Source organism: Somniosus microcephalus, chromosome 4 (assembly GCF_052327205.1).
Source record: "Somniosus microcephalus isolate GS21.2 chromosome 4, FLI_Smic_1.0, whole genome shotgun sequence".
NCBI lineage: Eukaryota > Metazoa > Chordata > Chondrichthyes > Squaliformes > Somniosidae > Somniosus > Somniosus microcephalus.
This window is the reverse complement of record NC_140990.1, coordinates 135737159-135760071: the sequence shown is the minus strand read 5'-3', so window position 1 is coordinate 135760071 and position 22913 is coordinate 135737159. Positions and strand designations below refer to the sequence as shown.

General features: G+C 47.7%; 1 protein-coding gene across 1 annotated transcript; it reads right to left on the bottom strand.

Moving 5' to 3' along the window:
- Nucleotides 1–662: 662 nt before the first annotated feature.
- LOC147119815 (uncharacterized) lies at nt 663–21606 on the bottom strand. The gene is made up of 7 exons (XM_085983780.1): nt 21553–21606; nt 20870–21009; nt 16443–16566; nt 13826–13924; nt 10804–10943; nt 5913–6062; nt 663–2435 (listed from the first exon to the last, which is right to left on the bottom strand). Exons 2-7 carry the CDS (start codon nt 20973–20975, stop codon nt 2320–2322), a joined length of 735 nt encoding a protein of 244 aa, XP_085839906.1. The 5' UTR covers nt 20976–21009; nt 21553–21606; the 3' UTR covers nt 663–2319.
- Nucleotides 21607–22913: the final 1307 nt, after the last annotated feature.

Genomic DNA, 22913 nt, shown 5'->3' with positions numbered 1-22913 from the left:
ACACTAAAATAAAGTAAATCAGATTCAAAATTAATTACCATTTAAACATTAAAGAATTAAACATTTTTAACCAGGAACTTTCACCTAATTTTACATGTAAGTGAATGGTTAACCAGTTATAACATTTGTATTTAACATTTATGTATGCCTTATGCGGTTGAAAGGAGGCGTTAGGGTTTCGTGTTTTTGCTGGACAAATGTCCAACCCAGCGCCAGCGTAAGTGAATTTCTAGCGGATGGGCACCATAGCATGTGGAAAGCTGGAACTCGTGCGGCGGTATGACGCCATACGCACGCTGTCACAGCTCTGTGAAATCAGGCCCATTGTCTTTTGGATGATGTTGCCAAGGCAACATGTAGAAGAGAACAAAGAGCGGGTGTGGCAGGGCGAGGTCAAACACTCGGTTATAATGCTTTTGGTTATTAAGGGTTAAAGGCAGGTGGTAGCAGCGGTTCAGACTGATTCAATATTGAACACTGACCGTGCTGGGACTGGGGACCCGAGTCCGGAGTCAGCCCACTAAACTGGGTGAATCTGCTGGGCCTCCATTGCCAGTAGTGCGTGTCCGTGAACAGGAGGAGCGGCCTGATGAGGCCAGGTCAGCAGGAAAGGAAGAGAGGCAGAAAAAAAAAAAAAATCACATTATACCAGAACTGGACATTTCCCGAAATCTGTTGATGCACCACCCCATATCCGCAATACAACACGATCTAACCGAGTTTACCCGGCTCCGGCCTAGTCTTATTTGCTATTCCTGTGGCAGCGAATTTCCCACTTCACCCTGAATAAGCTCGGCTGTTTAAGATCCAAACACAAGGACCGCAGACCAGAACCTTATGTCGAAGATCTTTATTAAGTACAAACAAGTAGCAAGTTAAACATTAAAATCGCATCCATACAATTACCAAGTTTGACAATCCCTGGCCACTTGCTGCCCGGCTCCCCTGGGACCGCAATAACGGTCATCAACATCTTCGAAACCAGATACAGGGAAAGGAGAAGGAGGTTTGGGGATGGGAAAGATTTCCCCTCTGGGGATCAGGAAGAGCAAATCAAAGATTAGAGACTCGTGCATCACTAATCAAACAAAGTTAGACATTTCTTATCCAATAAAGTCAGCGACTGATCAAATCGGCCGGGTGAGCGCCAGCGGATCGGTCTGAAGAATGAGTAAAATTTCACACTGATCCGCTGAGATCCCACGTGGAACGGAGAATTAAGCATCGGGCACAATGTTATCTCTCGGGCGCTGGCCCGTTTTCAAAATTCCAGCTTAGAAAACAGTTCCGCTGCCCGGTTGGGTTTTGACGAGACACTAAACCGGACCGGAATCATTCAGTGATCGCAAGTTGGGGATCATACCGGCGGCAGTAGTAAAACTAAAACATGGAAGAGGTTTCAGAGGCCCTTGGATAAGACCGGACTGAGCAACGACAAACGTACACACTGATCAGGACATTCCGGCTCTCCACTGCTCACTGACTCCGGTTTCCAGTCTCCCTTTAGCCTCAACCCGCCTTGTTCATCTGTAAAGTTCAGAGGGAGAGCGAAAAACGCGGATTTCAGTCTCAAGACAGTGACTTCTGGCCAGCTGGACTCACCCCGGCCCCCCTTGAATAGTTTGTGTCCCGGACACCTCGCCTGGTCCCCTTGCGATAGACCGAGTCAGTCACCAAGACCTGGGATCTTCCCTTTCATGTGTCCCAACGCCCGCTGGGAGAAGGGATACAAATCCAGCGTTTGATGGTTACTCGCGCCCTCCCGTTATTTCAGTCCAGTTTGAACAAGCTGCCCTTCACCCGTCCACTATGAGGCTACAAACTGCAAGTTGTACATTAATTGGTGGGTGCGGCACAATTAGAGCAGATTGACAATGAGGAAGAGTGCGGGCCATCCATCTCCCCGACGCCCCTTTAATAACCCGTCAGGGAACGAGACTCCAATCCCCAGGGTCCTGTTGTGAAACAAACGAAAGATTCTTGGCTCTCAATGTCCAGAGCCGACAGCCATTAGTTTGCAGAGTGTCTCAGCTCAGACGCTGGCCGTTTACTTCAGGGGTTAGATTCAAATCCTGCCCGGAGTTGCCGAGGCCTCTCCCAAAAATACCTGAAGAAATGTGGGCCTCAAGCCATTTTTCAATAGGCACAGTCCCGCCGTGGGCCCTGGTCCTAGAGTACCAGCCTCATTCTGGTTGGCCTGAGAGTTGGAAGATACAGGGCCTCCGAGAATGGCCGGGAGAAGAGCCGACTCTAGTACTTGGTGTCTCTTGGCGCCTGGCCCGCTTGCGGCCTCTCGCTTGTGTTCGATGTTCAAGCGCGTCAATGTACTCGGCCATCGAGATATACTGCCCGACAGATGCATTGTCGCACTCCCTTTTCCTGGGGCAAGACATGTTGAACGGTCTCGACACCGTGCATCCTCTGGGTGAGAGTGCCTGGAATGACAGTATCGTTAGTGCAGAATCTCAATATCTATCCTACGCCAGTGCAGAATCTCAATCTCTTGATCCTACTCCATTCTCAATCCCAAGATTGACAAGTGCATACAATGTCTTGCACCTCCAAGACCAATGCATCCTTCCCGAGGCGCGTTGCCTAGAACTGAACCAAGTACTCCAGAGGTGGTCCAAACAGAGCTCTGTACAACCAACTACTTCCACTGCCGGCCTTCACGCGAATAAGCCCAACATCTCACTAGCCTTGTAAAGTTACTTTGTAGTTGTCCACTAGTTTATTGATCTGCTCATGTGCCTCTCAATCACTACTCCTTCAGTTCCTAGCTGACCATTTATAAAAATACTCGGATCCAAGTTCCTCAGGGTCTAAAGTGGGTCACCTCACTTCCCTACATTAAAGTCCATCTGGCCACAGTTTTGCTCGATCACTTATCAGTGGCTTTTTGAAAATTGCTGCTCCCACCTACACTACTAACTGCGCCATCCAACTCGCTCTCAGACTTGGATATATGGAAATCTATTCCTTCATTCAACTCATTGAAAGTGAAAAGCCGAGGCCCTAGTACGGATTCCCTAGGGGAACCACCAGTCACAACCTGCCAATTGGAGTAAATGTCCAGTAGCCCTACTGCCTGCTAACCAATTGCTTACCAATGTCGAATGGTTGCCTCCTTTTCCATGTGCTTTTATTTATGCCAATAGTCTATTTCATGAAACCGTAAACTAATGCCTTCTGAAGTCCATATAAATAACATCCGTAGAATTACATAGAATCCCCAGCACAGTAACAGCCGCTCTGTCCAACTGCTGTAAGCTACACAAGAGCGTCCTTCCAACCTAGTTAATCAACTCCATGGGTAGAACCTTGTATTCATTTTACTTTGTGTTAATGTAGCTGCTCCTTAAATGCATCTATGCTATTTGCCTCAGCTACCCCCGTGGTATCCAGTTCCACTTTCTATCCACCAAGTAGCTCCTCTTGAATTGTTATTCGGTTTAATTCTGGACCATTTTATGACCTAGTTTTGGATTCCCCACAAGCAGACACAATCGGTTTAGTTTTTCCCCTAAAGCCCCGCATAACTAGAGACTTCCATCAGGTCACCTCAGAGCCCCAGCCCGTTAGTCTTTCCCGATGGTGCAAAACATTACATGGATGGTCCTTCCCCCGTGTCTCTTCAATAAATTATATATATATATATATATATATATATATATAGATCACGTTTACAGTTCAGGAAGTCCCATACAAATTAACTACAACTTCTGCTTTTCAATTACTGTCTTCTAGTAAACCCCAGGGTTTGGTTTGTAGGGGTTCTTAGCCCGGCCTTGCAGTCGCTACTTTGGATTTGTGAATCTGTTCCTAGAGACATTTCCTCCTCTACTTCATTTCAATTCTTGTTTACCAATGATTGTGGCCTCATCATTTCCTTACCAAGATGCACCAACTCCTTTAAATTAATTTGCCATTTAAATAAGCGATTTACCACGTGACCAAGAAAAATAGGCAAATCAATTACCCTTTACAATGCCATGCTGCCTCCGTTGTCCTAATGCTCAGTCACTACCACTAATATGTCGTGGAAGATCGTCAATCTTCACCTTTGATGCCCCCCCCCCCGTTACAATTTTCTCACGGATTTAAAAATTCAATTAATTCTACACTGTTTCCTCTTACTCATTATTTCGCATGTCTGCCATTTCCTTGTACTCAATTACAGCATGGACTTTATCTGCGGATGCTCAGTATGGCACGAAACTTGCAATTGTTTAAGTTCATATTAGGAAAAAGGTGGTCGTGAGCAATGTGCACCCCCTTGAAAATCAGTAACTGATACTGTAAGAGAGGAAATGTGGCCATGTTTCATAATGACTATTTATAATGGAAGACGACAACATGCCAGACATTAAGGAAATGTGGACTCAATGAAAGCAAACACTAACAGTAATGAAGCAATGAATGGCACTAAGTGACACATCCCCGGACCATATGGCTCCCATCCCAGGGATTTAAAGGAGTGAGAACATGCCAGATGCCACAACTATCATGTTCCACATTTTTCTCGATTCAACAACCATTCCTTTCGTGGGAAAACTACATGTCACTTGCTATTCAAGGAGTGTGAAACCAGGAATGAGAGTGCAGTTAGCCTAACACCTGTTGTGAAAATACTAGAGTCTAAGGATAGAGACCAAACATTTGAAAACTTGCAGCCGATCATACAGCCAACATGGATTTGTGAAAGGCAGATCATGCCTGACGGAGGTGTAGTCGGAAGAGGGTCTATGGAATTCCATAAGGCTCGCGATAAGTTCCTAAGACTGTTAGCTAAAGGTTCAAGCTCATGGAATTAAAGGCAAATCATTGACCTGGTTAGGAAATTGGCTGAGCGGCAGGAGACAGTAGAGATAATTGGCAGGATGTAACTAGCGGTGTCCCACATGAATATTTTGTCCGCAAACTTGCACAGTATTTGTTAACTAACTGATGGGATAGAAAGGCGCATATCCAAACTTGACGATGAAGAAGATAGGTAGCACTGTGAGCAGTGCAGATGGAAGCATAAAATTACAAAAGATAGAGATTAAACGAATGGGCAAAACTGTGGCAAATGGATTTCAAAGCAAGTGTGAGGTCATCCACCTTTGGACAGAAGGATAGATCAGACTACTTGCCAAATGGTGAAAAGCTAGTAATAGTCGAGGCCTAAAAAGCACCCGCCCCCCACCATGTACATAGATCGTTAAAAAAAATAGCTAAGGGAATGCTGGTCTTATATCGAGGATTGAACAAGGGGGAAAAGAGGCAGAAGTTATGCTACTCTTAGACAAAGCCCTGGTTAGTCTCCACCTGGAGAACTGAGCGCAGTTCTGGGCACCGCACCTTAGGAAGGATATATTGGCCTGGCCTTGGGAGGGAGTGCAGCGTAGGTTTACCAGAACGATACCTGATCGCCAAGACTTAAATTACGAGGAGATATTATATTAGCTAGAACTTAGGTGAAGAGGATTTGGTCAAGTTAGAGATATTAAATTGAACTGAGGGCAGATAGAGAAACTATTTCCGCTGGTTGGAAAGTCTAGGACTAGGGGACATAGCCTGTTAGCACCAGACCTCTCAGGGGTGAAGTTAGTAAACGCTTCGACATAAAAATAGTGTTAGAAGTTTGGAACTTTTGTAAACGGCAATTGATGCTGGGATCAATTGTTCATTTTAAATCCAAGATTGATAGATTGCTAGCCAAAGGTATTAAGGGATATGGGGCAAAAGCATGTATATGCAGTTAGGTCACAGATCAGCCATGATCTCACTTGGCAGATCAGGTGCGAGGGGCTAAATAGCCTGCTCCTGTTTATGTAGCCATCAGGGCTTTTAATGAGAAACGGTTCAAGGTATCTTAGTATTCCTCTCAGCGTTAAATGTTACCGTGGTTCTCGGTGTTCATCACTCACCGAGGGCGGGTACTTGCGGAGATCCTTGATGAAGTGCGACAGTTTGTACTCTGGGTCTGATCCGGACTCCCGGTGACCTCCGGCTGGCCTGTGTGTAGAACTGGACATTGATCGGCCTGGTGAGCGGGACCGAAATCCTCATGTTCTGACCTGAGAGGAGCACGAAGATTGAGAAAGGCATCGGATCGCTCAGTAGGCTCAAAGACCCAATAGTCATTCGCCATTTCCACACTACTGATAGTTAATTAACAGACACCGCTCCATCCAAACTCCCTTCGGTTTTTCATACAAGCACCTCTTTACTCGGTCCCAGGTTTAGCTATAAATATCATTTTTACATCGACTTGATGAATCCAATTTCTTCCTGCAGATCAACTCAAGATGGGAAAGGCATCAGGCGTTCCCCAGTCTGCCCACAAGACCCGATGCTTATCTTTGACCCTCTCCCTGACTAGCAAGTGCCCACTGTATCCTTAACCCAAGCTTGCATTCTCTAGATTTTGCTAAAAACAAACTAAATACGAATGAGACACCATGGAGGAATAACGCCACAAGAGAAATGAGTGTAAAGAGGCATACATTAAGTACATGGACAGCAAGGGGAGAGCACAAGGGAGAATACGAAGAGATTAGGAGAGAAGTCAAGCCTCAATTAGGAATGCAAAGAGGAACTATGAAATTAAATGAAAGGAACTTAAAACAATAGTAATACAAAAAGCAAAATACTGCAGGTGCTGAAAATTTGAAATACAGAAAATGGTGGAAATATGCAGGCCAGGCAGCATTTGTGGAGAGAGAGAAACAGTTATCGTTTCAGGTCGATGACCCTTCGTCAGAACTGGAAAAAGCCAGAGATGGAACAGGTTTTTAAGCAATTGTAGGGGCAAGGAAGGGAGGGGGGTGGGGGGGAAGGAAACAACAAAAGGAAGAGCTTGTGTTAGGATGGAAGGCAGGAGAGATTAATAGATGGTGCAAGGCAAAAGGAGATGGTAATGGGACAAGAAATAAAAGATGGCTGTAGATGAAGTGTAAATGGCACTGGCAGAATGAAAGACACTTGCCATGTGAGGAAAAAATAAATGGAAAAAAGATAGGGGCAGAGGTTATGGTCTGAAATTGTTGAACTCGATGTGGAGTCCAGAAGGCTGTAAAGTGCCTAATCGAAAGAGGTGGTGCTGTTCCAGGAGCTTACGCTGAGCTTCATTGGAACAGTGCAAGAGGCCAAGGACAGTGAGGCCAGAGTGGGAGCGGAGGAGAAATTAAAGTGACAAGCGACCGGATGCTCGGGATCACGCTTACGTGCTGAATGGAGGTGTTCTGCAAAGCATTCACCCAATCTGCATTTGGTCTCCTGAATGTAGAGGAGACTGCATCACAAGCAGCGAATTCAGTTTACTGAATTACAAGTTATTCACTTTCACCTGGAAGGAGTGTTTGGGGCCCTGGACAGTGAGCGGTATAAGTGCATGTACTGCATCTGCTCCACTTGCATGGGAAGCTGCTGGGCAAAGGGGAAGGGGTGATAGAGGAGTGGACAAGGGTGTTGGAGGGATGGTCCCTTCAGAATGCCATCTTCTTTTGCCATGCACCATCCCTTAATCTCTCCTGCCTTCCATCCCATCAGACCTTCCCTTTGTTCGATCCTCCCCCTCCACTTGCTTAAAAACCTGTCCATCTCCAGCTTTTTCCAGTTCTGCCGAAGGGTCATCGACCTGAAACCATTAACTGTTTCTCTCTCCACAGATGCTGCCTGAAACAATAGTAAAATGTTAGAAAAGTTAGAAAAGGAAGGTTGGCATTGTAATATGGCCACTAAGGGATGGACAGGATAATACCACAGGCAGCAATAGAGATGGCAGAAATAAATAATTACTTTGCTTCCGTCTTTACCAGGGAGATGGAACAAGTGGACATGACGCTGGAAGGAGATTAGAAATGAAATAAATGCATTGACATATTAAACAAACTAAAAACTCAGAACCCTGGTCCGAATGGATTACATCACATTTTAAAATAACGTAGGGACGATAGCAAAGGCATTACTACATATTTAGTAATTTGTTAAAGTGGTGGTGCCAGATGACTGGCGGTTAGCTAAAATATCTATATTTAAGAAGGCAGAAGAACATATCTAGGGAACTATAGACTAGTCAGCTTTACATCGGTGGTAGGAAAAATAATGGAATCCCTACTAAAGGAGAAAACAGAACAGAAGCCAAAATAAATGGTCAATATCGATTTCGAAAGGGAAAGTCTGCTTGATCAACCTCAGCTGCATTTTTGGAAGTAGTAACAGGGAAAGTAGACGATGTAATTTATCTAGATTTGCAAAAGGCCTTCGATAAGGTACTACATAACAGACTGATGAACAAGGTCAGAGAATGCAGAGTCAGGGGACAAGTAGCAGGTTGATAGCTAGCTGGCTTCATAACAGAAAGTGGGGGGTAAAGGGTAGTTATTCACAGTGGCAGAAGGTGGGTAGTGGTGTTCCACAAGGACCAGTGCTTGAACCACTGCTGTTCACAATGTAGACTTTGGAATCAAAAACAATTCCGAAATCTGCAGCTAACCACCAAATTGGGTGGGTAGGGGGTGGATAGTGAATACTGAGGACTGCAACAAATTACAAGAGGACATGAATAAACCTGCAGAATGGGCATATAATTGGCAAATGAATTTAACAGATAGAGGCATTAGGTTTTGGTAGCAAGAACAGAAATGTCACTTAGTTTTCAGGTTGAGCGTCTGGGCAGAGGTACAAAGGGATCTCCGTACAAATATACAAATTGCTAAAAGTAGGGACACAGGCTAATGAGGCCATAAAAATGCAAACTAGGGTTTATTTCTAGAGGGAAAGTATTGAAAACTGGTGATGTTATGCCAAATTTGTATTGAACCTTGGTTAGACCACACTTGAGCACTGCGTACAATTCGTCACCATATTATAAAAAGGATATGAGGCACTGGAAAGGGTGCAGAGAAGATTTACAAGGATGATGCCAGAAATGCGAGGGTATACCTGTCAGGAAAGGACGAACAGGCTGAAGAGAAGGCCGAGTGGCAATCTAATAGGAAGTCTTTAAAATATTGAAAGGTTAGTGGATACAGAGTGAATGAATCCACTTGCGGGGAAGAGGCCATCAATGAAAGATAGTCACCAAGACATCAAATGGGGGAATTAAGGAGAAACTTCTTTACCCAGAGAGTGGTGAGAATGTGGAACTCGCTACCATGGAGTGGTTGAAGCGAACAGTATGGATGCATTTCAGGGGAGGCTAGACAAACATGAGGGAAAAGGGAAGAGGGTTATGCTGATAGAGTTAATGGAGGAAAAGCAGGAGTAGGCTCGAGTGGAACATACATTCGGTTGGGCCGAATGGCCTTTGCGCCACAACCTAATATAACCCCCGAATCGCTTAAGTCAACCAATAGTCTGTCATGTGTAATCTTCCATGCAGATTGGAAATTTGGGCGCATCCCATCATAGGTCTCCCTACTGCCCACTTGAGCTATCACTTCAGTCACCTCAAAAAAATCTAAAAGTTACAGGATTGTCACTGAATCCCTATTAACTGAAAGTCCACAGCAGGAGCTGAAGGGGTTTCTGCAGTGCAAGTGGAGGCGAGCAGCAAGAAACATTGTGTAAAACTAGATACATCAGCAGAGCAAGGGGAACAATTTCAAAATTAAAAGGGCGTTTGAAGTGACGCAGCTCAGAAGGGCACAAGGACAATATTCAAGTTCTCCTAGAACGTGAATGGGCCATCTATTGCGGTGCTGAGTAAGGCCCAGGACAGTCTCAGGCCTTGGGGCAGAGTTGCTGGACTCTGGCAGAACATCAACGACAACAATTCACTCGCCATCATCGAGAGAACCACCACTTGAAATGTCAGCAGCACCACACTGGAATATGGCAATGATGAGACTCCGTGATGGGCCCGCTCCTGCATAGAGCCGTCTCACAAACAACCATTTGGGCAAGATCCTGGAGGCCATTGATGCAGTGGGAGCTCCCACCCCATGTTTTCTCGTGGAAGATCATTTCTCCAAATAGAAATTGGGTTGATCATGATCCAATGGCCCCAATTTACTGCATGCCACTAGCCAGAAAAGATGGACCTGGATTGGTCATATTCTGACGTCCTCACCAGGATCCCTAAGCAAATGTGGAGCTGGACACAACCCAACACGGATGCAGCTGAAGTGAACTGGAGTTAAAAGTCCAAGGCAGAATGGAGCTGTGTCGTTTGGCTACTGCCTTATGTATCGGCACAGGAAGAATGATCCGGGACCCGAGAAGGAATAAATGCAACTCTGACACATTCAGCGCTATCCATCCCTGGGATGCTCAGTAGGGATGTGGTGCCAGACCATCCTGCTGGAAAGTCTTCCCTCAAGTGGAAGAGACAATACAGATGCAGATTACTGGTGGCTCCAATATCAGCAGATCAAAGAAGGCCACCTTCAAACGGACCCAATTATTAGCCTCAGCCGCTGTGTTAAATATTGATCGTCAGCCTCGGATCAACTAACTGATGGAATTGGTCTTTCCCTTGTAGAACAGCCTCTCAGTTGAAACTGCCGACAGGGGCAATCATGAAAGATGAGTTTTAGAAATGGACAATGTTGGGAATCAAATTGAACTCGACTCTAGAGAAACAGAATCTGAATTACTTTAGAAGGCAGTACAACCTACGCACCCCATACAAACTAACCTTCTCCCCATAGTTCAGGTGATTACAAAGAGCCTGTGGACTAGCTAAAGCCATCCTCACGAAATAGCATTAATGAATCTTGATGTCCATCGCTCCAACATTGGATATAGACACCTCCCTACAAAAAGGTACGTGGAATCTCTTCCAGATCAGCCATGTGTAGTCAGCCAGTTTACCTGTGCCAGCAATCGCGAGAGGCATCATTGCTTCATTGAGCAGCCTGTGCTCTGCCGTCTCCTTTTGTAATCGAGCGATTGTCGACATTTCCCGCTCCTCCGAGCTCATTGGCCTCCAGTATACATGCCTCCTGGACCGCCTAGTGGGTAAAGGGAAGCACAGATGCAGTTAGTTCACCCAGAAAAGCGGAGTTGGCAGTTAGTTCAGTCTGGCCAACACTACGAACTAGACAGTATTCCATGAACCTGATTCACACCAACACAATTCAAGCGCTCCCAAAGAGAAAGCAAGCATAAAGCATCTTTTAAGATTTGCTTTTATATATCTCATCACGACCACAATTCCAAAAACGCTTTAGAAATTTGAAGTGTAGCCACTGTTGTAATGTAGGAAAGGTGCCAGCCAATTTGCACACAGGAAGCTCCCAAAAACAGACCAGATATTCTGTTTTACTGACGTTGATTGAATATTGGCCAGCACACCGCGGATAACTTGCTGCGGCTTCTCGAATTAGTGCCATGGGGGATTTTACGTTCACCCGAGAACAGACGTGGCCTCGGTTTAATGGCTCATCCGAAAGGCGAGCACCACCAACAGTGCAGCACTCTCAGTACTGCACTGGTGTGTCAGCCTAAATTATTGTTCTGGTTTCTGTAGTCAGACTTGAAACCACAACCTGCTGACTCAGGTGAGGGTGCTCCCAACTGAGCTGCAGCCGACTCCTCCCTGCCTCCCCCCACAAAATTGGCGAATTCCTAAGAAAAGCCAGGTTCAATTTGCACCCCAACCCCAGTAAATTTACAAGGAGGCAGCACGGTGGCATAGTGGTTAGCACCGTTGCCTCAGTGCCAGAGACCCGGGTTTGAATCCGGCCTCGGGTGACTGTCTGTGTGGAGTTTGCACATTCTCTGTTTGCATGGGTTTCCTCTGGGTGCTCTGGTTTCCTCCCACAGTCCAAAGATGTGCAGGTTAGGTTGATTGGCCATGATAAAAAAAAAAAATTGGCCCTTAGTGTTAGGGGGGATTAAATACGTGGGGTTACGGGGAATAGGGCTTGTGTGGGATGGCTGTCGGTGTAGGGACCGGGTGCTAGGGTTTGGATGATCAGCCATGATCTCGTTGAATGGCGGAACAGGCTCGAAGGGCCGAATGGCCTACTCCTGCTCCTATCTTCTATGTTTCTATGAATTGGGACAGGTGCCAGGACCTGAACGAGAGGGCTTCACTTCGTCATGAGTCAGCTGGTGATCATCCTCTAGCTGGGTCTCGGGCTGCTTACGTTCAGGTTATTCGGAGGGAAAATATCCTCCAGGAACGAGTGAAGGCTCAAACCTTCGGGGTGAGCGAGACCAGCTCGGAGTCTTGTAGACTTCCTTAGCAGAGGTCACGCATTAGCGGGGCTGCGATAGTTAATCTGGATCCGAATTTCAAAAATCACCAGGTCTGCAATGGTCACTTCTAGTCCTACTTCCCCTCGGCCCCAGAGTCACTGGAGGGTCGCGAGTTCCTGGTTAGATAATTGAACTGCAGGCGTTTGAGCCTCACGCACGGACAACAGACACGGAGCCAACGCCTCAGAATCCGATTTACAAGACCATTCAGAGGTGACACTACACTAGAGCCAGTCCCCATCCCCACCTCTTACTCTAAATGGATAGCGGGGACACCGGATGGTCCAACACTCCGCTGAAACGGTAGAAATCAGGTCCAGACTAAGGCATTAAGCTGCGATCGGTTTTAATCATCAAGTGGTGCGTTTAACCCAGGGAATCACTGCAAGAAGCGGCGTGAATTTAGAATTTACACAGGTCTCAAAATGCAATATCCGGACACCGACTTTTGGGCGGCATGAATTTAACTAACTAGTCCGGATGTAGCCGAGGCAAATCCGAAACTCGAGGTTTGATTTGACAGGGGAGCAGTTAGCACGGGTGACAACAGCAGATAGAGGCTCAATGTAGTGAATCGGGATTGGTGGAAATCACAATTGGAAGTTTACGTACAGAAGGATGCCATTCATCCCATCATGTAATGGGCCGGTCGAAATAGACAGCTAGTCTAATCCCACTTTCGATCCCTATCCTTACAGGTTACTACACTGCATATCCAAGTACCTATGAAATGAGGGTCTCTGGCCCCACCACCCTCGGTGAAAATTTCTAAACTCTAATCCTTCTGTAAAGACTTTCAATCTGTTCCCACTGGTTATTGACCTCCAACTGAAATAGGTCCGTCCTATCCATTATCTAGACCCCTCAGTTTATACACCACAATTAAATCTTTTCCAGAGAAAACAACCCCAGCCCATCCAATTATTCCTCATTGCTAAAGTGCTCCAGCCCCGTCAACATCCTCGTAAATCTCCCTTGGACCGTCTCTAGTGCAATAACATTTCCTTTAACGGTGACCCCAAAACTATACCGTGATCTAGCTGTAGCCCAACTATTGGCAAGGGAAACAAGACAAGCCCTGTTCCTGGGACTAGGGACAGGGTCACTGGTCAAGGCTTGGAAGCTAAGCAAAGCCAGGCCTGGTTAGTACCTGGAGGAGTGACCATCAGGGAAGACCAGGTGCAGAAGGTCACGGAAGGAGCCCCGAGGGGCGGTTGGAGAGAAGGTCACGGAAGGAGCCCCGGGAGGGGCGGCTGGTGAGCAGGCCCGGGCGTTGGGCTGAAGATTGTCGGACAGGAGGAATGGTGGAAATGGAATGGCGGCGCGCACAGACGCAGCGGCTTTGCTTCTCCCAGGACGGTGCTATTTACGTTTAATGTTAATGTTATTTGTACTGGACTCATGGGAGCTTGCAAGATCACATTTCGTTGTTCATGTACTTGTGCATTGTACAATGACAATAAAGTTGAATTATTATTATCAGAACCGCGACCGTGAGAAAGAACAGTTGCAACAGGAGCCACGCATTTATCCCACTGATTCTCTTGGTTAAAATGCACCGCCCTAAGTCATGGGGAAGCTGGACACTGAAGGAACAAGCCCAGTTCGGACCGACGTGTTTGCAACTTACTTGAGAACTGTGGGAGTTAGAGGCTGAGTCAGCTTGGGGCGCCAGGGGACCACCACCACGTGACCGCGATCACCTCCCGATTGTTGGACTGCAGCAATCCTGCCGGAAGAGAGCGATTCATTTAACATCCAATCATCTATCAGAGGGAGACCAGCTGCAATAAGGAAGCATTATATGGAACCAAGTGAAACCTGTTGGTTATGAATACCATATTCAGTTAGTCCTGACTGTGGGCGTTAACTACCTGGTGAATCGGCCACTATTCTGGAAAGGAACTCTAGCTTTATTTACCGAACAAATTACTGGTGAAGTCTAGATATGAGCAACTGGCGGTGGGAGAAATTACGACCAAGACCAGCCAGTTCTCAAAGGAGACCAAATTGGGCAGGTGCGGGAAGCCAGCCGATTTCTGGCCATATTTTAAAGCGGCTCAATGAACCGCAGCCCCCGGGATGTAACCAGGCTGAATTAACAAGGCGAATCTTCAAACAGCATCGAGCTGACCGTTCCACTTGCAGCCAGTGAACTGTAAAGTGAGGAGCCGCCAGAGCAAGGCCGAGTCACGATATCCAAAGAGTTAGAGAGTCTGCGCCTGTTCTTTCGTCGTGCAGTCCAGTTAGTCCCACTCCTCCATATCCATGCAATATTATCCCTACAAGTATTTATCCAATTCTATTTAAGGCTACTGTTCAATCGGCACCCACCATCCTAGCAGGCAGTGCATTCCAAATACTAACCACTCGTAAGAGTTTCTCATGTCGCCTCTGGTTCTTTTGCCAATCACCTTAAATCTGTGCCCTCGTGAGCTACCCTTCAGCCATTGGAAGATGATTCTTTTTCTAAGCCCTTCATTGTTAAACACTATCAAACAGCCTATTAGCCTCCTCTGCTCCAAGAAGAACCACCTCAGCTTCACTATCCAGTTAACTGCAATTACTCATCCCTGGAATCAATGCTAAATCTCGTCTGTACCCTTAAGGACTTTCACATCCTTCCTAAAGTGTGGTGACCAGAACTGGACGCAATAGTTCCATTGTGGCTTAACCAGCGCTTTATAAAAGTTCAGCATAACTTCTTTACTTTTATACTCAATACCTCTATGAAGCCCAAGATCCCATATGCTTTGCTAACCACTCAATGTCCTGCCACTTTCAGGGCCTAAGCACACTAACTCTGTCCCTCCACACTGTCATCAAGTGTATATTGCATCTGCGTTCCTTCTGCCAAAATGCATCACCTTACACTTCACTATTAAATTCCATCTGCCACTTGTCTGCTAGCCTTGCTATGTCCTGTTGCAGTCGACTGGTTTCACCTTCACCGTTTGCCATGTCTGACTTCAAGTCTTGCAACTCCAATTTACCTTGTCCAGATCCTGCTAAATTCATTGAAAATAGCCCTCCATAACTAGGCTAAATCTTACCATACGATGATAAATCTTCGAGATGCTCTCCAAATGTTACATTCACCAAGTGACCAAGTTCGTTCCCCAGGACTAGATCCAGCAATGCCTCCTTTCCTCTTTGGCTAATAAACTTCTCCTGAACACACCCGAATTACCTCCTTGAAAAATCACTGCCCCATTCCATAGAGGGAGTTAAAGTCTCCCATTATCACTACTATCGTTCATGCATCTCTAGTTTTTGAAAACTCTGCCCATGTATCTCACCAATTAATGGCCTATAAAATACACCAAGTAGCCCAATATCTCCACGTTGATTGTAGTTGAGAAACCAAGACTCTGCCGTTGATCCCTCAAGGACATTTAGAATATTTTCCTCAATCAAAACTTCTACCACTCGTGTTTGTTCCCCTCCCCATCTCGCCTGAAGACTTTGGAACCAGGATATGAAGCATCCAATCTTCACATTTGAGCCAGTTTCCGTTAACGCCACATATTCGTGTTTTTTTGCGCCTGCAGCTCGCCAACCTTAAGCAAACCGTGCATTCACATGGGCACTCCAAACCTAGCTTGGACTTCATGGTCCCACCCAATTCTGTATTTCTAACTATAACTCAGTTGTGTACATTTCTACTTTATAAATACTACATATTGGTGCCCAACCATACTGCCGAATTAGTTGAAACCCTCCCAACATTGACTAACTTGTCCACAAGTATTGGTCCCAGCTTTGTTCTGGTGCCAGCCGGCCTTCTTGAACAGGTCCCTTCCGCCGCAGAACTGGTCCCAATGTTCCAGGGATCGGTAGACCTCCCTCCTGCACCATGTCTCTAGCCATTCATTCACCTCCCATTTCTGCTCAATAGCGCGTGGCACTGGGGATAATCCAGATATTACTACCCTGGACAGTCTGCTTTTTAAAATTGCTGTTAGGTTACATTCCTGGTGGCAACAATCCCCCCTAAAATCCACGTTGAAACCAGTTCGAACACCAACTCAACGAAGCTAATCACCAATCCTTCGGTAGTCACCGGTCGGCGGAGAGGGAGCACAGACAAGCCGGATAGTATCAGGCAGGGTCTAGAGATCCTGGAAACCCAAACTCATTCCTCACGTTCAGCCTGGTCTTTGCGGCCAACGGCGAGGCTGAATGGTGACACGGCAAATCTACAGGACTCCGCCACTGGAGGTTGAGGGAGACTCGGCGTTATTTACCCCCGAGGCTGGGCCGGACCCTCAGCATCGAAAAGTTGGCCATCGGTGGACCGTCTCCTGGCCGCCAGCGAATTTACCGTGTTCGGGAGAGTGGTGGGGATTCCAGCGCTCGACGCTTCGCCCTCTGCAGAGACAGGAGGAGAGGCAGGAGTTTAGGTGGTGGGGGCGGTCAGAGCTCCTAAAATGAGGCCAAACCGGGATACTGAGGCAGTCTAGAGCCACATTTGCACAAACTCCAGGATCCGAGTCCGGGGCCTGTTCAGAGTCTGGATTTAGCCCCCGACCCCACAAGAAACACTCCCCGGAGGAGGAATCCACACCCCTTCCCTGTACAGAGGGCAAGCGGTTAATCTAGGAACGGGGTAAATCCTCAGCCCAAAAACCTTGGAAATCACTCGCTCGGGTTCGCTTGATTTTAGGAGCCGGTATACAAGCACCAAACAGACCCATTCCTAACTCGATATTAGATTTAAACGGCGGGCGCTCCCGGGGCATCGCAGGTTGTCGGTCACGAAAGCAGAAGCTGCGCTTTAACAGGATTCTAGGAGAGACACATCTTGCGTCATATGTTTTAAAGGGATCCCAGCCCAGCGTTAGAGACAATAACCCGAGTCAGAATAGTTCTTCATCCCCTCCCAAGCCCCTCGAGCAAAGGATGACATTTCATTCTAACCCAGCCGGTTATAATCCTCCGGGAACTTCTAGCCTAGAGTGTGCGGCGGGCACTGGGTTCGGTCCCCGTGACAAGTTGACCACACTCCGGGACTCTGTCTGTTCACAGCAGTACGTTGAACTCTGTCTGGTCTGGGCTAGTGAGCCCTGACCCCCGAGCTCCTGGTTCCTCTTGTGTTAAATCAAAAACAAACAAGTGCAACTAAAAATGTAGTAACTTTTTAAATAAACCAATTCAGAAATCAAATTAAAATTTGGTCATTTGGAAAGATCACTCGAGTGGCCCACGTGGATGGCCAATGGGCAAGTCACCGACAGAGGCGGGGCAAAGTTTGAAAAGCAAACTTCACATCGAAAGCGTGTCTACTCTTGATTGCGTGCTTAAACAAATTGTCTGTAAAATTAATAAAACTTTGCAAATTAAATTAGAATTTGGTTGTACAGGTTGATAATGCACTCCAGCCCCCCGGGTCGCAGAAGCACTCAAGCTTGCTGGTGACACCTCGTGCTCCATCTCAGCCACGCGGGCGCAAACATGGCCACAGAAGAGGCAGGCAATTGGGCTGAACGACCCCCTCGACCGCCCGCTGCCTGGACCAATTAATGGCTCTCTTGGCCAGGCCCAGTCCTACAAAAAGGAGGTCCACCAACCTGCCTGCTCTCCTCCGCACTGGGTGACCCTAGATCAAGAGCGTGGGACTGAAGTGCAGCCCAAAAATCGAGGAGCAGCCCCTTCAAATAGTGAAAATGTGGCTGGAACCTCACTCAGTGTAGATGTGAAACATTGACTCCTCCAGGCCGCAGAAAGTGCAGGCGGCCTGGGAGTCCGTGAACCTATTTAAAACCATATTGCACGGGACTCCTCCGTGCAACACCCTCCAGGCCAAGTCCCCAATAGAACAAGGGAGGACTCCCGCATAGAGAGCCCTCCATTGGGGACCTCTGCCGGTTGGCAAGACGGCACGCCAAGGCGTGTCCGGACGGCAGGCAAAGAGGACAAAGTGGAGAGAGTGTGCAGGAGCAGCCCAGACAGGGAACAACTCCACGCTGAATGAAGAGACACGGAGGGTATTTCCTGGAGACGGCTCAAGTTGTGTGGTGCCGGGCGCCGATGAGGAAGTCCGTCCGAACGGGGGAAAGCTCGGACAGGATCGCCCCATGTGCTTGAGCCACCACGATACACCTAGTGGAGTAGGGGCCCAGTGCCACTTCCACCGACTCGATGGCTTTGACCACAAGCCGGACATTAGCCAAAGACGGGCTCCACACCAGCTCCTCCGCCATCGAGCAGGTCCCCGACTCTACTCACCTTGTCAGGCACAGCCCTGTGCTCCGCTAGCCACCAAACCTGCGGTCGTGGAGGTGCGGATTCCTGAGCAGCGGCCGTTCCTGATTTTATGGGAGGGGGGGGGGGGGGGGGGGGGGAGTGCTCCGCCTGGAACCGATGTAGTTCCAAACCCATAGCAGTTCCTGGTAGAAAACAGGCAGCTCCCAAAGGCACGCACGTGTACCGCCCACTTTCACAAACAAGCTGCATGTTGTAATTGAGGCCGTGCAGCTGGTGGAAGGAATAAGTCACCAGCACACCATCTCGGAGGATTCTCGATGTATAGGTATCTCTGCAGCATCTGAAGACGGAAAGCAGCAGCCTGGGTGCGAACACACTAGCACCTGGCCGCCCTCCCTAAGCGGAAGACTCAGATCTGCAGCAGAGTCCCAGTGCTTCCTTTTGTCCCAGAAGACGTCGAGGAGCTTCGTCAGCATCTTGGTGACAAACGAAGGGGGAGGGATCAAAGTGACCAACCCGTACCACAACATGGCGGCCACCAGCTGGTTTATGACCAGCACTCGACCCCTGTAGGACAACACGGAGCAGTCCTGTCCAGCATCCTAGACGAGCAGTGACTTTGGCCTCCAGCTCTTGCCAGTTCACTGGCCAGGCGTCCCAGACAGGGCTAAGGTAGACTCCCAAAGAGAGGAGGTGCGTTGTGCTCCAGGCGAAGGACCTGAACTCCTCTGGCAGGGAGTCCACCTGCCACTGACGCACCAGGAGTCCAGAACATTTCTCCCAGTTGATCTTGGCGGAGGACACGTCCGAGTAAATCTGCTGGCATTCCCGCATCCTCCACAAGTCAGCGAGATCCGTGACCGTAACACAATAGGCAAGGGCCTCCACGCTGATTCCCTCCGCATCCGATACCAGAGATCGGTCATCGGCCAGCAGCCCCAAGAGCTGCTTACAGACCCCCTGTCTTTCTTCCAGCGAGTAGAAGGGGGAGCCACGGTCCAGGTCCCGCAGGAACTGGATCCGGAAAAAAAAAAAAAAAAAAAAAAAAAAAAGTGTCGAACCCAGCAGTACCAGGTTCGGTGTAAAAAGTGAAACATTACTCAAATGACAGTAGAGTGCGGTAGAAGTTGGGAACTCTCGTCCACAAGTAACAATTGATACTAGCTCAAATGTTAAATTTAACTCAGTCTAAATTTGTTAACCAAATGTATTAGGGGATAAGGGGCAAAGGCAGGTATGAGTTAGGTCACAGATCAGCCACGATCTCAATGAACACTTTACAGCCAAAGTAGTACTTCTGAAGGAGTCACTGTTGTAGTGTGGGAAACAGCAACCAATTTGCACACGGCAAACTCCCACAAACAGCAATTTGGAGCAGGACTTGAACCCACAAACTGACTCAGGCGTGTGCTATCAACTGAGCCACAGCTGATGTTAAATTCCCCCTTTGCTACATTTAGTATTAGCTCCAGTCTTGTACTGTTAGAAACAGCAGCTAATTTGTGCACAGCAAGCTCCCACAATGAGGTAGTGTCCAAATAATCTGCTTTAGTGATGCTGATTGAGGGGTAAATATTGCCCAAGACACCAGGGAGAACTCCTGCTCTTTGAATTAGTGTCAGAATCTTTTACATCTCCGAGAGCAGACAGGGCTTGGTTGAACATCTGACCCTCCAGCCAATGCAGCACTCCCTCAGTCCTGCACTGGAGTGTCAGCCTAGAGAGTTTTCTCTGCTCAAGTGTCTGTCGTGGGAATTAACCTATAACCTTCAGGTGTGGGTGCAACCAGTTGAACCACAGCTCGACACAAGTTGATCAGTAAAGTGGGCCTTAAACTCTGCCCATTTCATGACCAAGTGTTGTGGATTGACCAGGTTTAATTTGTTTTAATTCGTCTTTGAACCAGTTTGATTAAAAATTAAGTACTACAATACCTTAAGATATCCGCAAACAGTAGTTTGTAAAGTATTTTCCAAATTTAAAAAACCGTTAAGGTCCAGCAAGTGAACTGGAGCCTGAAACTACCCCAGGCCTGCAGCCCAGTGTCACCATCACAGCTCCCGAGAGCAAGGGCCCCTCCAACACCTAACTGGCATGGTAAAAATTCTACTTACATCTAGCTCATCTCTAGAAACCCAGATTAAGATTACAGACAGTGGAAAGATGTGGGGCAATCCATTAGATCTGGACTGAGATTGATCTCCATGCTCACATCAGAACTTAAGCAACTACTTAATGTCTTCATTGGGTGCAAGGCGCTTTGGGACGTCCCGAGGTCATGAAAGGCACTACATGAAAGTTTCTCAAGATTCTTAACACCATTAGAAAAGAGATCGTTCTAATAGTCAGGAGACATTAAACATCCAGGTCACCGAGTGAACCTTCTCCAGACTCAGCCGCTAAATCACAGATCTCCCAAACATCTGGATTTCAGAGACCGTGTGAGTAGAAAGAAAAAGCAACTTACCGGAATCGCAGAGTTCTTCCCGTTCAATCCTAGGGCTCACCACAGCCTTTGGAACTCCACATCGCCAACGTTTACAAGGTAAATTGATTTTGGCACCACTCTCCATATCTGCTAGTTTTACACCGAATGACAGATTTAATCTGCGTCAGAAGGAGACAATCAGCTCAGTTAGGAATGACCATTAACATATCTTGAGGACACGGTAATTTGTCAGTAAATAGGAGGAGGACAGTGTGAAGGAAGCTCAGTGAAGTAAGCTCAGAAATGATGGCGGAGCAAGCTCGAGGGGCCAAGTGGCCTATTTCTGGTCCTATTTATGCTCTTATGATTGCGGTGCTGCATTCCCGGCCAAGCAGCTTAGAAAAAGGCTTAGCCTAAATCAGAAAGAAACAAGCAGCCGAGACCAGGAGTCCACCACAAGACCTGGAAAACCAAAAGCCGGTTAACCTGCGGCCTATAAATAATTAAAACAAAATTACAGCAACTATCTCAAACAGCATCAGCACAGAAACCACTCCAGATTCAACCCAAAACTTTTGGGTTCCCAACTAAAGACAGAAGGAAAACAAACTGAGGTCAGAGAGAATAAAACAATCTCCCGCTCACTAAAACTTCCTTTTCTGTAACCCCAGAAACCACTTCCAAAAAGCATCAGGTGGACCGCAAATACCAACATGTCAAACCTCGCCGAACACCGTTCACTTCTGTGTTTATAGCTCTTCAGCCCGCAGCTCTGCTTTATACGGGACTCGAATCGTGCGTTGACCAATGAAATCTCAGTTTTAATTAAATCCCTGTGACCAGTGCCGTCAGCAATTTTCTCGCCCGATGGGTGTCCGTGCTGATTGAGAGGCAGCATCTTGTCCAGTCGGATGGGATTGGGTGGAAAATACGCTGCGAATCGAAGCCGATCCTCAGTCATTGGGTCTTTTTGATGGACCAATAAGGGTGAGACTGGGTTGCCCCACAGTTAACAAACAACAATCATCGCAACAAGTGCCCGTTTTAGGGCAACACTTACATTTTGTTTAATTTGTTTATGGGATGTGGGCGTCGTTGACAAGGCCAGCATTTATTGCCCATCCCTAATTGCCCTTGAGAAGGTGGTGGTGAGCCGCCTGCTTGAACCGCTGCAGTCTGTGTGGTGAAGGTACATCCACAGTGCTGTTAGGGAGCGAGTTCTAGGATTTTAACCCATCGACGATGAAGGATCGGCGATATATTTCTCTGCCTGTTTAAAGGGGCAGTGTCTCTGTGTCTGTTTAAAGGGGCAGTGTCTCTGTGTCTGTGTAAAGGGACAGTGTCTCTGTCTCTGTTTAAAGGGACAGTGTCTCTGTGTCTGTTTAAAGGGACAGTGTCTGTTTAAAGTGGCAGTGTCCCTGTGTCTGTTTAAAGGGAGAGAGTCTTTGTGTCTGTTTAAAAGGACAATTTCATCGAGCCATAGAGACATAACGGCAAAGAAAGAGGCCGTTCTGCCCATCGAGTCCGTGCCGGCTCTCTGTAGTGCAATCCAGTCAGTCCCATTCCCCCACTCTATCCCCGTAGCCATGCAAGTTTGTTTCGCTCAAGTGCCTATCCAGTCCCCCCTTGAAAACATTGAGGCCTAGAAATGCAGTCGCGTTTGCGCCCACTTATTGGCTATAGAGTGGTTTGCGCCCGAAGTTTTTTAGCGCCCGAAATTCAGTCGGTCCCTAACATCGGCGTTAGCCGGTAGCGCTGCGCCGGCACCGATGACGTCATCGGTGTGCGCAGTGCCCCGGTTCCAATGCGATTCCGTGCCGACCACCAAATTCAGTTGCGGCCGCCACGCCCATGGCGGCCGCAAACAGCGTTTGAAAAACGGTGCCTTGCAGCTCCGAGAGGCTGGCGCATAATGGTGGAGGGGCGGCCGGCCGCTTTCCCGGCGGCCGCCTGGCCGCACCTCCTTCCCCGGACTCCTGCACCACCCCCCCGCGGCATTGATGTCTGACTCCCGTGAGCCCGGCACTTCTCCGTGGTGCCGGGCTCATTTGCCGGGGGAATCCAGCGGCGATCTCACGGCTGC

Coding starts and splice junctions, on each gene's coding strand:
- LOC147119815 (XM_085983780.1), bottom strand. CDS start 20,975: ATGGAGAGTGGTGCCAAAATCAATTTACCTTGTAAACGTTGGCGATGT. Junction 13,925..16,442: donor GGTCCGGCCCAGCCTCGGGG/GTAAATAACGCC, acceptor CTCTTCCGGCAG/GATTGCTGCAGTCCAACAAT. Junction 10,944..13,825: donor CTAACTCCCACAGTTCTCAA/GTAAGTTGCAAA, acceptor TTTACCCACTAG/GCGGTCCAGGAGGCATGTAT.